The sequence below is a fragment of the Cuculus canorus genome, chromosome 1 (assembly GCF_017976375.1).
Source record: "Cuculus canorus isolate bCucCan1 chromosome 1, bCucCan1.pri, whole genome shotgun sequence".
NCBI classification, from domain to species: domain Eukaryota; kingdom Metazoa; phylum Chordata; class Aves; order Cuculiformes; family Cuculidae; genus Cuculus; species Cuculus canorus.
The window spans coordinates 171,742,808-171,758,484 of NC_071401.1; the positions used below are offsets into that span (position 1 = coordinate 171,742,808).

Below are 15,677 nucleotides of genomic sequence, written 5' to 3' on the forward strand. Positions count from 1 at the left end.
TAACATTTCTGATTTATGTTGTTTCATTACCATGTGACACACAAGGTCAGGGAACACATGAATTTTACACTCCAGATGAAAGACTGGGTTTTGGTACGTCTTTAAAACAGAACTCGGTCTCTATCACAGGAAAGATAAAAGAAACAATTAGGAATTTAACATCTCTTCATCTACCTACTTGTACCAGTGTTATGAGAAACCTCCCAAGCTTTATGGAGAACATGCTTTAACTTTTTCCACAATCAAAGGTGCCTCACATATAACATTCATAATCATGCTGCTGAATCTAAATATTCCATCTCTGAACTTTCACACTGGACAGTCTCCTACCTCCCGGTACAGCTGCCTAAAGAAAGCAATAAATGAGACAATAAACTAATCTCAAGGACCTCCTTTTTCTGCAAGCCAGCCCTTATGTGGTTTTGCGTTACACTTACTCCAACTAGCTGCAGGCTTATGCTAAAAGAGGCAACTCTGCTCCCCTTGCTCTTCTTTAGGGTGTTGTTTCATAGCTTCCCCTTCACTGAGCCTCACCTGATGTAGCTGGAGCACATATCAATGCAGCACATTGATCTGGTGGAAAACTAATCAGCCAAAGACAAACCCCTCATGCTTATCACCTGTATCTGCTCATGTTATTTTCTTGTGAGCCACATTTATTGTGGCTGGACAGCCTCTTTGGCAAGATTGTGTGTTTCTGTAGCAGTTCATAGAGTGCTGTCTGCGCCACTCAAATCCTTGGTGTTTTCCAAAGGCCACGTATATTTGCAAGATTGCACCAACTTTAATTTTTCAAGGCATTTTCTTGTACGCTGCAAAAATACCATTCTGTCCACAGCCATGGCAAGAGTACGTTAGAATGGAGTGAAATCCATGACTCAAGCTATTGCCATAGGAAAGGAGCTATTCCATACTTAATAAACCACAGTCATGTCCTTTACTATATGCAGAGATGTGTGAGAAAGGTGTGATATAGATGGGAACTGGGAAATCTGGGTGAATTATTTCCTTTTTTAAAAACAAGTATTATTGTTGTGTTGGTTTCCAATTTTCAGAGCCAAGAAATGAATTTCCAATCACCCACTGCTGCCTTTATTGTTTTCTGGAAGGAATTCTTGGTAAAGGTGTTGTCTCTTCTGAACACATGCTAGGAGAAACAGCAACATCCTTATTCATGTCATGCTTTCATTTGATTTTCAGTGAGCTGTGTGAGGTCTTCTCAATGTCCCTCAGACATCCAGAAGCCAACAGCGAGAAAAGCAAAGTGTATCTGGGCAATACTGCAGTGCCGTTAGCGTTGTAGCACTCTTGTCTTTACAACACAAGTGGGGATTTCAGTCACCAGGCCACATCTGTACTTCCCTTGCTCCAGTGCTGAGTGCTTATTTAATGGTATTTAAGCTCTCTTAACACTCTTATATCCTTTAAGCAGGACAAATGACAATTCAGTGCTGGCTACCTGTCTAGGGGAGCCCATACAAAGCAGCTGCTATGGTGTCTCAATAAGATCTAATAGAGCCGCTTGAGGAACTTCATCTGCCCTGACTGACTCTTATTTTTCTTACAAAACTTGCAGTATTGTGTGTGAAAACCAACAGTTCTGTTTAATAAGATTTGTTTGGAGTAAGTTAGCTTTTGCCAATGTAGGAATTGGTCAGCAGGCAGTATTACCAAACAGTTCTCAGCCAAACTCACATTTTTAGTAGTTCTTGTGAAGCTCCCAAGGAACTTGAGGATCTTAAAACTTGCAAGAACTTCTGCGTTTTCTTGTCCCCTAGAAAAGGCTGGTGGAGGTAAAAATCAGTAAAGTTGTTATCACTTAGCATTGATTTACTTTTGCTTAATCAGTTTTTTGTTGAAACCAGCTTCTGTCTTTAATCTGCTGTGTCACTGCTGAATGATAAATTGTTATGCACTCCTGATCTCCTCACCAAAAATTAAGATAGGGGAGTGCTTATCTTCCTCAGACCCATCTAGAAGCTGGAGGATTAATCCACATCTGTGGATGACCCATCAATATGAATGCTGTACTTACTGCAATTCCTGCAGTAAAGTTGCTTGGTGAATGCAGCCCACAGCATCTTCAATATGTGAACATACCTGAATGCTGAATCCACATCCAATCCTGCCTGAATGCTGAAAATGTGCTAAGCTCTGTACAGCTTAGCACAGCTGTAGCCTGGGACTCTTGCTGGAGCTTGGCCTGGTGGTTACTAATTTCTGTGGCAGTTTGGAACAGGACTTTGGCCTCTTGGTCCTCAAGAACCCGTAGAATGAAAAATGATACAATTCTGCCCTTGGCTGGAGCTCCTTTCACTGGATGCTTTGCAAGCGTGGTGTAGAGGAGCTGCAGTCACTATAGCAAATGATTCTGCACTCCTAATCAGCTCATGCGTAGTTTTTAATATTTTCTAACTGGCAGCTTCTTGGCTGGTGCTGTGTTCATTTCACTACCCTCATATAACCAATGAAGTCCGGAAAGATTTTTATGTTAATGATTAGGAAAGCAAGAGCAAGTTTGGAAAACAAAAACCATTTCATCTCATTTTTTTTTCCTTGATCCACAAGCCAGCTGCTCTTGTTTTTTTCCCATAGATCATCTCTATTATACTGAGCTGGTTGCTGCCCACAAGTGTTGTGAGGCACTATCTGAATTACTGCCAGCCAAGGTCACTGGCTGCACAAGAAGCAAGTCTGACGAGACTGCCAACTACAAGCGAATACAACATCAAACCTGAGATTTACTTCTCGCTGTGTTCTCTGGGTAATACCATGTCCAGCAGCGGACAAAACACATAGAGATAAATATAGACAACTTCCACTGATTTCACTAAGAATTTTGTTGATATTTTTATTGTAAAATTTCAGTGGATTCTTTGTAAACTTTTAAGTCTGATACGTAATTTTCTCTGTTTGAAATTCACACTGGTTTATATTGACTGTTCAACAGTCACCTTGCTTGGAAGAACTAACTTTCAGCTAATCTTAACCTACCTTATCCTTTAGTATCTGTATGTATGTATGTACCTGAAGTAAAAATCAAATAGGGAGAATTACTAGGGACTATAACTACAGAAGCTGTAGATTTCTATAGTTATCTGTTTATAACTCTGGCTTTAGAATAAACTCTGGAGAAAACTCACCCAGAGACTACTCATTGATTAACATGATGTAAAATACTCTTTCTGAATTTGACTTACCATCAATATGAAGAACAGAAGTTATCACGGCATCCCTCAACAGAGAATCAGTCTTTTTCTGTAGTCTAGGAAAGAAAGATTAAAAATACATCTTTAACCAGGGTTCCTAAGGAAGTTAGACTTACAGCATTGTGCTGTCTGTGTGTTTATCCTTTCCTAATAATGAAACTGTATCATTTAATCTACTTGCCATTTACAGTCAGATTTGGCAAGGGAATAGCTGTTAAACCTCAAAGATATTAGGTTCTTAGAACTTTCATGAAGTTGAGAGAGAGATCGCATTCAAGCTCTCTCTAAGGGCAGACCTGAACAAGAGTTCAACTATATTATTAGATTATATCAGATAATATTATTGTAAATAATATATATATTATTGTATTATAACAGAGAATCCACATGAGGGTGGAAAACAGAGAGGCATTATGAATGTCCAGCTCTGGGAAGTACCTGTGAGTAGTTTTGCCACCTTAAACACCACAGGATCTGTCCCCTGACCACAACACAGCAGCAAGCCCAGCTTTGCTCCGTCTGCTGTCTGAGGAACTGCTTGGTTCTTAATGCTCAGGGGCTTCAAATTCCCCGATGGTGCAGGTCTCACAAATTCCTAGATAGTTATATCCAGTGTTAATTTTTACATTGGAGTAGTGCTTTCTGGAACCCTGTCGTGTTATTTGGAGCTTGCACTTAGGAACAAGATCAGTGACAGCTTCAAAGTAATGGTTTGCATCTTCAGAAGGGCTATATCCTTCCTTGTAAATAAAATGGAAAAAGCTGCTTCTCTGTCCATAAAGGCAAGTGACAAGACATGGATTGTGTTTGTTAGCCTAAATTCCTCTCCTCTGAAGCGAAGTGGCCTGGTTCATCCCTCTTGTGGGGAATGGTCCCTGGCCTGAGCCTCCCCTGCAGCTTGCCTGGGTCCTGTCTAGGAGCGTGCTAGTTCTCATGAACGTGATATGGGACAATGCAGTGTCCAGGGACATGTCCCAAGCTGAGCATTTCTCTTATGGTCTTAGCTTGCTAGCAATGTTGAAGCCGAGAATGCTTATACTCCACCTTACTATTTTCTGTACTATTGAGGGCAAACAGGAAAGAGAGAGGAATTATTTTATTCTGCTTAGTTGCCTGGATGAGGACATCTTTTGCACTGGATTGCATCAGGAGCCTACTAGATCCTTGTCTCCTGAGCAAACTGCCCGTGCCAATTTGGAATGAAGTTTCTTGAAAATGAAGATGAGCCAAAGATGCACCTATCATCTTTACCACTGGAACAGATCTTTATTCAATCAAAGTCATTTTCAGAGTGGAATAGTATTTTGAATGTCTGCCCCTACCAATGTTGTTTAGCATGCTTGAAGAAAAATCTTAGAAGGGAACAACCTGGTATAAACTGCTAATGCGAAGGTGTAAGAAAGCCAGGAGGAGTCAGTGACTCCATCGGTGTTAAAATGAAAGGATCAGAACTGCAGAGGTTTTGTCATGTGCTGTAGAGCTTTCAAAGGCTGTTACCAATGCTTAGGTTCAACAAAACCTAAGTCAACCTGGTAAAGACTTCATCAAGAAAGGTGAAAGAAAAAGGCAGTTGTAACTCAACAGTACAGGTTCTGCAGTAAGTCATCCTTCCCCTCTCCTTGCCAGAAGCCCACTTCACTGGCAAATAGCAGATCTTGTTAGCTTCAGCTGTAGTATGTCTGGTCATGCCGCAATATGTGGCACTGAACAACTGCATTTCAGTCATACTTTGGAAAGCAGTATTTGAAAATTCACACTAAAGGAACACATGGTGATTATCATTATCCGTATCTCTTTCTTAGTACTTGGCAGTCTGAACATCCAGTTTACTGTGCTTTTTAAAAGGAAGGGTCAAAATCTTGTGCCTCTTTGTAGTACAGATAGAGTGACCTTCATATATTTTGTTGTTTGTGTTTGACTCAATTACTTCTGTGATCTTTAAAAGCATTGCAGCACCTTGTCCTCAGCTAAACCTTCCCAGTAGTCCACTATTTCCTTGCATGTTGTGTGTTGGTGGATGAGCTACTTGGCATTTGTATTGCCATGTGTTGTGTGTATTTGAGTCATATCACAGTTGGAAATGGAAAGCACTTTATAAATATTCCCTTGCTCTGTTTATGAATGCAGATTCCTTTCTAGAGATATTTATGAATGATTCCCTGACTTTCAGCTTACTCCTGTAGGGAAAAAGTAGAGAAGGTATGCACAAAGCCATTCTCTGTTTTTTGGTTTTTTTCCTTCTCCTCTTGGTGTGATAAATGACAGAAATTTGTAAAATCAGTGCCTGGCTCTGTAAGGTGCATCTTGTTTAGCAGGACTCTGAGGTTACAATGATAACAAACAACATCCAAAGGAGGTTTTCATTCTAGTTAATGTAGTTTTAAAAGTATAGGAGAGTCAGAGTGAATATTTTTGTGTATAGCAGAACATCCTTTTGGTTTTTTGATACCTTTGTCTAGCATGCTGTTGAGAAAAAGATATAAATACTGGAAGATCTAGGGGAAAAGTGTTTGTTCCATCCAAATTGCTGGGAGCTTTGTCATCCTTCAAGTAATCAAGATGACTTTCTGTTCTTGCAGTGTGTTCTTCTCACACATCTGCTAGTTGTTACTTATTTGCAATACCAAAGACACTTGATTATTTTCCTCCCTATTTTTCTGTGCCCTTCTAAGATCTCTAACCATTTTTGTAATACTGTGTCCTAAATTTTGCGTTGTTTTCCTGGGGTGACATGGTGACCATAATGTACGTGACCCTTCTCCTCTTGACGGCTCCTAGCATTACTTCCCATGTTGTGTTTTCTTTCATAGGTATTCTGCTGTTGCCAGACAAAGTTCTATTCATTTATCGCTCTGTGTCAGTTTGCTGATTTGTTATCCAGTAATTTATGACTTTTGGAGCTTTGGTACTCATTACAGTGCCCAGTGACCCTTGTGACCCTCCTCCCCATGTATTCTCTGCTGTCTTGGCCCCTGGGCCAATCTGTTGATGGGCTGCAAGTCGCAGTGCTTATGGCGAGTCCATGCCAAGTCATGCAGGATGAGAACCAGGGTCTTTGTTTGACCAATACCAGTCATCTAGAATTTAGACAGTGCAGATGAACAGATGTCAAGGGTAAGATTTGTATGTTGTCTTTGACTGTGTAGGTAGTGATGCGCTGCTGATACAGTGATGAGCAAGACAGAACAGTCTAGACAGATATACTGCAGCTTAAGAAGAATAAATAAAATAACTGAGTAATTGGCTTTACCTGGAACTCAGTGGAATTCCCCCCAGTTACTGTCATGCACCTTTCGCAAGGTGGGAACTGTATCCTGCTGGGCCTAAATACCAATGAACTAGACTGCCAAACAGGAGCATAGGCTGGTGCCCTGGGCAGTAATTGGAGGTGGTATTCACGAAGGCATGCCAACAATATACCTTATTCAGTGCTTTTGGTGGTACTTTATAAGTTCCTGTTAGGAAGATAAGTAATGGGGTTTTTTTTCCCTTCCACCTTTTCATGACCTGAGAGTTATACTTAAGAAGTAAATGATTGTGAGCACTGGAGGAAGACAGAGAGTGGAAAAGGAGAAGGGAGTTGTTTCCTTTCTGATGGCTTTAACTGTAACTAATAGTGTGAACAAGTTCATTTTTAAGTCTTGATGGATTCAATATTTGTTTGCTGTAGCATGGACCTTTGGTATGGGATTACAATGCCAATTGTAGAAAATACAGAGAGCACATGTAAAATATGTCTGCACATACTTGCATGTACAAGTTTATAAAAGAAAAGTAGAAAATACATCTGCAGTTACTTCTTGAGCTTTGGTTGTTTATTTTTTAAAAAAGAAGGACCGTAGCTTCCCAAAATGCATCTCCTTTCTGATACAACGTAAAAGGATCCAACATTGTACTTCCTCCTTAGAATTTCTGGGGAAATGCATTTTGCTGCCAATGTAATATCCTTTAACAGGTCTCCTGCTGGTCAGACCTTGTGTCCTGCTGTGACAGCCATGACCGTGTGTACCACTGATTGTTAGTGGGCAATATAAATCTGATTGGAACATGCCTGTTAATTGGTTTGAGAGCTCGATACAGACAATGCTGTCTTATAGCAGATTGTGTAGATACGCCTAGTCATAGGGTTAATTCTGCTTGACAGCACATCAGCAGCATCTTGAGAGTAATTACCCAACTTAAGTTTTCCCACAGTTGAACTGAGATCTTCAAAGGCTTCTACATTTACAAGTATTATTAACCTATATCTGAAACATGGTGTTCCCACAAGGGCTAATTTTTTCTTCCTTTTATTAAATATACAGGTTATAGGGTTCATTTGCTAAGTGCTAAGCCCTTACAAGAAAACACTACTTGTTAGAGAGAGAAAAATCTGCAGTGCACGACCGAAGCTAATGGTGCATAATGCACACATCATTGTCTTTTTGCAAAGACTTTAAAACAAGTTAAAATTTAGGTCTGGCCCCCTTCCTCTCTCCCACCCCCCGCTTTCCACTTTTAAGAAAATCAAACCACTTATTCCTATGTGCAGAGTGAGTAAATTGAAGACACACACAAACAAAACCCTCCTAGGATGTTGTACAATTAAGCACAGATCATTGGATACAATACATATGACATTAATGAAACGGTATCTGCTTCAAAAATAGATTAGAAACATTCATGCATAAATTAAATCCTCTTAATGACTTTTCAAAAATGAAAATGAATGAAAACAATATTTATTTCATAGGAACAACTGTGTTCCAGGATTCACAGCACATAATTTAATCCTGTTTTAAATTTATGTTCTATTTTCTGCATTCATTTTGTGATTTGTCCTTTAAAATATCTTCTTTGTAACTCTACATTGTAAAATACCCAAAATGTCAGATAGTAGTTAATATTTGGGTGCCCTTAAATGCATTAAGTATTAACGTACAGACGTAGATAATCTTGTTAAAGATGATATATGCTGGGGGATCAGTCTGACAAATGGCTTTTATAGCATAAAGCAGTTCTTGTAAATTACAATCTTTTTATTTTCTTTTTCAGGTCAGAAACAAAGTTTGACTCCAATTCAGGTATGTTTAGATTTACAGTGTTTGCTGAATGTACGCTATTCAGGTTAATCTCAAAAGAGTAGTTTATCAGTTCAAGTTCAGTTTGGTTTTAAACAAACTGGGGTAGGTCAGTCTAAAAAAGGATCTTCATTTCTCACCCTCTGAAAACATCATTATTACTGTGAAACATTTGCTTTCATTCCTTTCATTAGTTCCTATCTCTACGTTTTCCCAAAAGATGATCAGGAAGATGTATCTTGCAACAGGCTTTAATTGATCCAGAAAACTGTAGTACAAATAAATGATAATACACACTAAAGCAAATGGAGTATTGAAGTGAAGTTTGAGAATGATCACTGCTTTAAAGGGGAATGTTTTTCTTCTTGGTGGACAAAGACATTTCATGGGAATTTGAAGTCAGTGCAGCCTATCTGTCAGGAAACAGATGATTTGTCATCAAATTTTCGTGACAGATGCATGTACACAATGCATGCCAGACTAGTCTGTAGAGCTCAATTTAGGAGGTTTACCAAAAGGCAGTCTCTCTCAAGTTGTCTCTTTAAAGAATTTTAATGTGTTGTAGGGATTGGGAGGGAAGTGAAGGTCAGTCTAACAGGTTAATGTGTATCTAACAAGACAAAAAATACAGGACAGCAAACGGGAACAGTTGAGGAAAAAACAGAGATCCTAATACCAGAATGTTATTTATTCATTTAACTGTTCCTGAGTGTTCCTTAATGTTAAACAATAGTAAATTAAGAATGGGCTGTTGCCCTGGAGCTAGCCAAAATGTCCATTGCCTGAAAAGGTCAATCAAAATACACTTTTTTGTTAAGATGAAAACAATTGCTTTAAACAGAAAACCTAATATTATTATGACAATTTTGTGTTTAGGCCAGTGTTATCTTCTACATAGTTTGCTTAATGCAGTGATTGTAACTGCTGCTAATGATTCAACTTTTACAATATATATTAATCAGGGTATTTCTGAAATGTCATGTTTCTTTTTATCCCAGTCACAGCATGATTTGGGTTTGAAATGTGAAGTATTACATTTTACTTTTTCTTTCCACATTAGATTTTATCTCTGGAACTGTATAGGAGTGAAATCTACAGCAGGAAGCGTTTCTATAGCCAATTCCTACATCTTGTATACTTTAGCCATCTTGCTTCTATTATGATTTTAGTCTGTGAGTTTGATGTTGCTTGCTTTAAATATTGCTTGAATGAACTTTATGCTAAGATTGCTTCTTGGATCTTGACAAAACAGTTTTACATGAGGGGATAGCTTCACACATTGTCTGCCATCACCCCCTTTCTTTTAATAAAGCTCCACACCAAAACCGCTGTGGAGCTGAACATCAAATGTCTCACTTCTCCATGGCGGAGAAAATGCTGGTTGTCTCTTGTTTCTCACACAGGGGTGTTGTAAACTCCAATTGCCCAAAATCCGGAGGACAAGAGTTGCTCTCCCTGCTCTGCTCTTCTGAAGGCACTACTTAGGCATTATTCTTACAGAGCTCTGACCTGATGAACACCTGATGCACTTTTGACTCACTAAAAGCACAGAGCACACAGAGGTTGTAAAAGGGTTTGGAAGGAAAGACTGTTTATAGGACACCAAACAAAAAATACAAAATGTAAATAAGCAGTAAAAGATCCAAGTTTTTCCTCTGCCTCCACTTTTTTTTTGCTGCACCTAAATATTCCCTGCATATGCAACAGAATTCTCTGCAACAGGTGATTAACATTATTTTGCTGAGTGTCAACATCAGCAGGGACCATGAATGTCAACAGGAATTTTTAGCCTTGTGCTGTGCTGCTTCCCACTTCCAAGTGCTTTGTGTAGCTTTGTGTACCATCAGGGATACAGTAAGGGAAGGTCCAGGGCTGAGGAATTTCTTAGGTTTATTCCTCCTTCATCTGCAGTCTCACTTTCACCTTCTGCTTGTGATCCCTTTCCCCTAAATTGTGGACAAGTCTTTGGTTGGAATAGTTTCAGGCTTTCCTGTCATAAGTCCTGTGGTCACCACCCCCTCTCAAAGGTGCTCCAGGCTCTTCACCTAGTGATCCATTGTGGATGGGCAGGGTGTGTGGCTTGGCTCCTGGCCAAGCTGGGCTCTTGGAGGTCTCATTTTATGCATTGCCCCATATGTTACATGTGGGACTGAGAATTACTGAGGTTTGATGCCTTGGTCATATCAGTGCTGCCTCTTTCAGTGTCTCATCCAAAGACAGGTGTTAAAAGATAAAAGAAAAGAACAGGTTGGGCGCACAATAAAAATATTTAGAAAAAAAGAAATCACAGAAAATCTGTAGTTTTGTGGCCAGAAACACCAAAGCTGGAAAAAAAAAATCTTTTCGAAACGTACAGCAGCCATCCCTTTACTGGGATGGTGTTCGGTTCCTTTGCCCAGAAACTCTTCTTCATAGTCACATGGTGAAAGCACTTAGGAGAAGTGGAGGTGTTGAGATCAAGTCAACATATATCACCCAAATAAAACATTGCTGTTTCATTTTGCTATCCAAAACCAGACAGTAAGCCCAAACCTCCTGGTTGCCTCTGAAGGAATAGGAGTGTCTAGGCAGGGAGTGGAAGGATGCGGTGGTAATGGCAGAAGCATCCTTGTAAAAAAAATATTTCCCTGGTGGGGGGGGGTGCGATGCCCTCTGTCACACCATGTTCTGCATAATGTGGGCCTTTGGAGTGTGTAAATGTAGCATTGGCTTTAAAAGGGCTGCTGTTATTTGAAACCAGTGACTCTGTATTTATGCAACCTTGAGTTCCTTGGAGACACCTTAAAGTATTTGCGTATCCCTCATTTCATTTTGAATTCCCCAGACTGTTATTCCTGAGTAAACCAATGATCTTGCACGCTGGAACAAACATGCTTTGTTCTCATTTATCTCATGTTACTCAAAACAGTTTGAGTGTTGATTGTGGGAATGAAGTGATTTTATTGTAGGCTGAATATTTACTTCCGGGGAGCTGTTCTACAACCTGTCGCGTGCTCTAAATTAACCCCAACGTTAATCCCAGTTAACTTGCAAGTCTAGATATGCCCTTTTTAAGCATTTGTCAATGCTTGTTGTACTTGTCTTTCCTAGAAATATTATGAAGCATTGAAGAATTAAAAGAGGTCTTTCTGAAGTAACTACAAAGTCTGGAATACAGCTTTAAAAGTGCGCAGTAGGCTCACTGTAGATGTAACCCTGGAAATGCTGCTCGACACTGAAATATTAGGCAAACATTGTCAAAAGAAGATTAATTTGAACTTAAGCATTAACTTAAAAGAGGGCTGTAAAATTCCTATAGTGATGGTTGGGATTTATCATATGAATAGCTATAACATCTGTAGGGGACACACATTCTTCATATCACGACTAACAGTTCCATCTGAGAAACTACTTTTTCTCTGCCGATTCTTTATAAGTCTATAGCTGGCAGAATTTCTGTCTCAGAGACCATGGGGTTAGCTTCATGCTGTTAGAAGATCTTATGAAATTAAACAATTTTGCTTTCCAGTCATAGTATGATTAATTTCACTGGTACTGAAAATAGATCTTTTTCTAAAAAAGTACTTGAAAGAAAAAAAGGTTGTAGGAAAAATATTTTTTTTTTTTCCTCAAAATCTGTTAGGGAACAGAGTAAACCACAAAAACCACAGCTAAAACATTTTTGTTCTAATTATTCGTATTTTGGTAGTGCCTAAATTTCTTGTTGTGCTGCGTGCTTGATTAGCAAATTATAGAATTTAAGAATGTAAGAATTATATTGGAATGATCAGTTAATGAAAGATTTTTATTTTTTTTACTTCAGAGGAAAACAAGTCTTTGTGATGCTGTTCCGTAACAGGAAGAATTTGTAGGTCTCAAAAGCTGTCGCTGAACACTGTTAATCCCACTTTAGTAATAGTAAAATAAGCATAGAAAATGCAAACAACAGTGTCAGCATGATGACTGGTCACTGGGGGATGGTAATGGTGAGTTTCCTACTGCCTGCTGGGAGGGCTGGAGTCTTCTTGGGGCATCTTCTGTAATATTTGCTGTGTCCTGCATGTCACTGTAGAGGTAAGCCATGTGATACTCAAGTGATAGTGTTGGCAGTGAAATCACGGAGGGGAAGAAATTTGAGTTTTGTTCTGTGTTAAAAAGAAAGAACAAATCCCCGGACAATATACTTGGCCTCCAGCAGAGTTTCTTTTATACATATGTCACTCAGATGGTGGAATGGAGGAAGTCGGAGAATGCAGGGTGCAATATAGTGACAGTTGTGGAAGCACCATGCTGTAGAAACGCATCTGTGTGCTGGCAGAAGAGAAAGAGGTGCCCAAGGGCACACCCTGCCTTCAGCTGTGTTCTTCATCATGCTTCCCACATGCCCGCTTCCCGCTTCTCACAAAGAGTTGCATCTCCAAAACCCGTTCTTCTGTTTTTCTGCTTCTGTACAGATCAAGTGAAGTGTAGAGATTACCTATGTGATTTTATATCACTGTTTGTGTTGATACTTTGGAAACATTCCAATTAGTATCAGGAATTAAGCTATAATAGCTGCCCATGCAGCTAGAGGCTGTCCTAAGGGGCAGCTACACATGAGCTTTTGTTGGATCCTTGCTGCCCCAGCAGTCAAATACAAAGCAAGTCAAGGAGCCCCCAACGGTTCCTGGAATTTCCTTTGCCTGCCTTGTCTAGACTCACAGTGTCAGCCAGTGACTCAGCAGCTCATTTCTCCTCTCTGCACATTGCTTTTTCGACCAGAATGAGTGTATCCCCATGTCTTCATCACTGTACAACACTACCACCCCTATATCCCCATCAAAGTTCCCTTCCTGTCCTTTCTCACCCCTTGTTTTTACTTCTATCATTCCCTTAACATAGCCCATACGATGTACTAACTTGCTAGGCTACATGATTCAGCACAAGTGCTAGAGAACAGTCACAGAAAATTATAAGGTATGGGGTGGTCAGATGTTTTCCTCTCATAAATTCCTCTTGGCTACTCTTCCAGATGCTCAGCAATAGACTTTCTGAACTCTATCAGCCCTAATTTCCCCTAGCTGATCATCAGTCTCATTGTATGAAAGTCATCAGTACAACTATTAGGAGCACAGGGAACTTTTTTTTTGCCTGAGTAAGAGAGAAATTAACAGCAAAAGGCATCTTGAAAGAGGGCATCTTTTACTGACCCTTTGCTACTAGGAAAACCCAAAAGAAACTTAACTCGTCTGAAAATTTAGGTCTCTGATGCAGCGGGGTAATTACTAATATCATCTATTGATTGATTTGATCATTTAGCTAAATACGGGTTAACAAATCAATTCCTAAATTTTATTAATGTCAGCTTCTTCACCCAGGTTGTGATAGAGCAGTTCTTGATTTCTTCTTAGCAAGGCTGAGTAGTTTCCGGAACAGGGAAGAGAAGAGATGTTTGGTGCTCCTAACAAAATCATACTGACAAGTTCATCAGTCACCCTACAGCCATAATATTTGATTAAAAAGCATGAAACGATTACTTGCAGAGTCTATAACAGGAGGAAGTGGCAAAATTAACTGAAATACTGAAGAACAGGGATGCTCTAGAGCTTTTTTGGATGAGGCAAATGACCCCTCCAGAGTCTCTTTCAACTATGAGGAGGTATTTCCTTCTCTCACACATGGAGTCTTGAAAGCGTGAGCTGGCACAGAGAGATGGGGGGAGACAGCAACTACTTAAACAGAACAGAAGCTCAGATTATCTTAGTTGTCAATTACTTGTCAGTGCTATTCTGTTCTTTGTATTAAGAACTCTACAGGGAGATCGTTGGAGATGCAATGGTTGGAGAGGGGGGTCTGTTATATTTGTTCAGCAATGAGATGAATGCTTAGAGTCAGATGCAAGCTGAACCATCTGCTGAATGTTTTCAGGGCCATACTGCAGTGTGACTTGGGGTGTGGATGGCTGGGCCATCTCACTGGTACATCGCATTGAACTATGAACAACACTGATCTGCAGTAAATGATCATCACCTTGCTTGTATATCTCTTGTAAAGGATAGCAAAAGATGGTCAAATTATTTCCATATAGGGCAATGTTTTAATTTGTGAAGGGATGATTAAAAATGTTGTAAGCATGCAGGCAAGCTTGCTCATCTAGGATTTTTAAATAAGGCAGTCAGCTGTCAGAGGACTCCAGGTGTACAACTTTGCAAATTCTAATACTGGTTTTGCAGTTGCAGATGCGTTTTCCTTCCACTTTTCTCTGCTCATCTTATTTGTACCTGAGCTAGGCTATTTCTTGCTGTCATTGCCATGATTCTTCTCAGTTGTGGAAGTTTTTAAATAGGAAGATTGCTCACTTGTGTGAATTAGATCCGTGTATCTACTAGTGGAGGCCAACAACCTTGATCGGACTCACAACATCCTTAAATCTTTCTGTGTGAATAATTTCCTAGAATCGTAGAATAGTTTGGGTTGGAAGGGACCTTAAAGATCATCTAGTTCAAACCCCTCTGCCATGGGCGGGGACACCTCCCACTAGATCAGGCTGCCCAAGGCTCCATCCAACCTGGCCTTGAACACCTCCAGTGTAAATTTGTGTAATTTCGATTTTGAGAGTCTTTCTGGATAATAAATTCCTGTTTGTGATCTCACTAATAGGGTAGCTACTTAAAGATGCTCTGCCTTTATGAGCTAGCACACAAGCTCGCTGTGCTGCTTGTGCACGAAGCACTGCCCATTGGCATGTGATAAGAACTGTGTGTTAGAGGGCCTTGCTCATGGAGCCAGGAATATAGTATCGACAAAGACAAATACAACTTTCTTTTTTTGTCTTACATATACTTTAGTAATCATTGCTGCTTCTTTCTTGCCTTGCTCTGAGGATCTTGCTGAGAAGGATTTTGCAATGCGTTTAAATTGGTCCTTTAATGGAAATATTTAGATTTATGTTCTCCATTTTATTATCGTTAATGTAAGCAAATTAATCGCATTTTTGTGGGAGCAATTTTTTACCTTTCCTTCTAAGTACTAAAGAAAATATCTTCTCTTTTTTAATTTCATTGGAAATAGCTAAAAAAAAGGCTGTATTTAAGGAACAATTTGGCAAAAGTAGTCTGAGAAGACATGAATAATATATAAATCATGATTTTATTACATGGAATTGAAAACTGTGGTACTTAGTTAAATTATAAACATTAAAGTAGATTGGCTGAGCATTTTTTATTTGTCATCATTGTAGCTGCTTCAGATCAGTCCAGTCCATTGGGGAGTCTATTGTTAGTCAGAAATGGCACTTGGAAGTTAGCAACGTTCAGCAGCATAACATCCTTACTGTTCTGGAGGGCTGGATTTCTTAAACACAAAAATGTTGTGATTCTTGCTTAGACCTATTAATCATTGTACAGGTTTTTTTCTAAGCAAGGCTACCTAATTACTTTTCAAGAGCTAC

General features: G+C 39.5%; 1 protein-coding gene across 6 annotated transcripts in view; it reads left to right on the forward strand.

Annotated features, from left to right (window-relative positions):
- Positions 1-15,677, forward strand: part of MSRB3 (methionine sulfoxide reductase B3) — a 90,363-nt gene that overhangs the window by 41,758 nt on the left and 32,928 nt on the right. For all 6 annotated transcript variants that reach the window (XM_054084019.1, XM_054084001.1, XM_054083990.1 and 3 more), the window contains one exon: positions 8,244-8,272. In XM_054084019.1, coding sequence (XP_053939994.1) covers positions 8,244-8,272 — 29 coding nt within the window. The remainder of the gene's footprint in view (positions 1-8,243; positions 8,273-15,677) is intronic.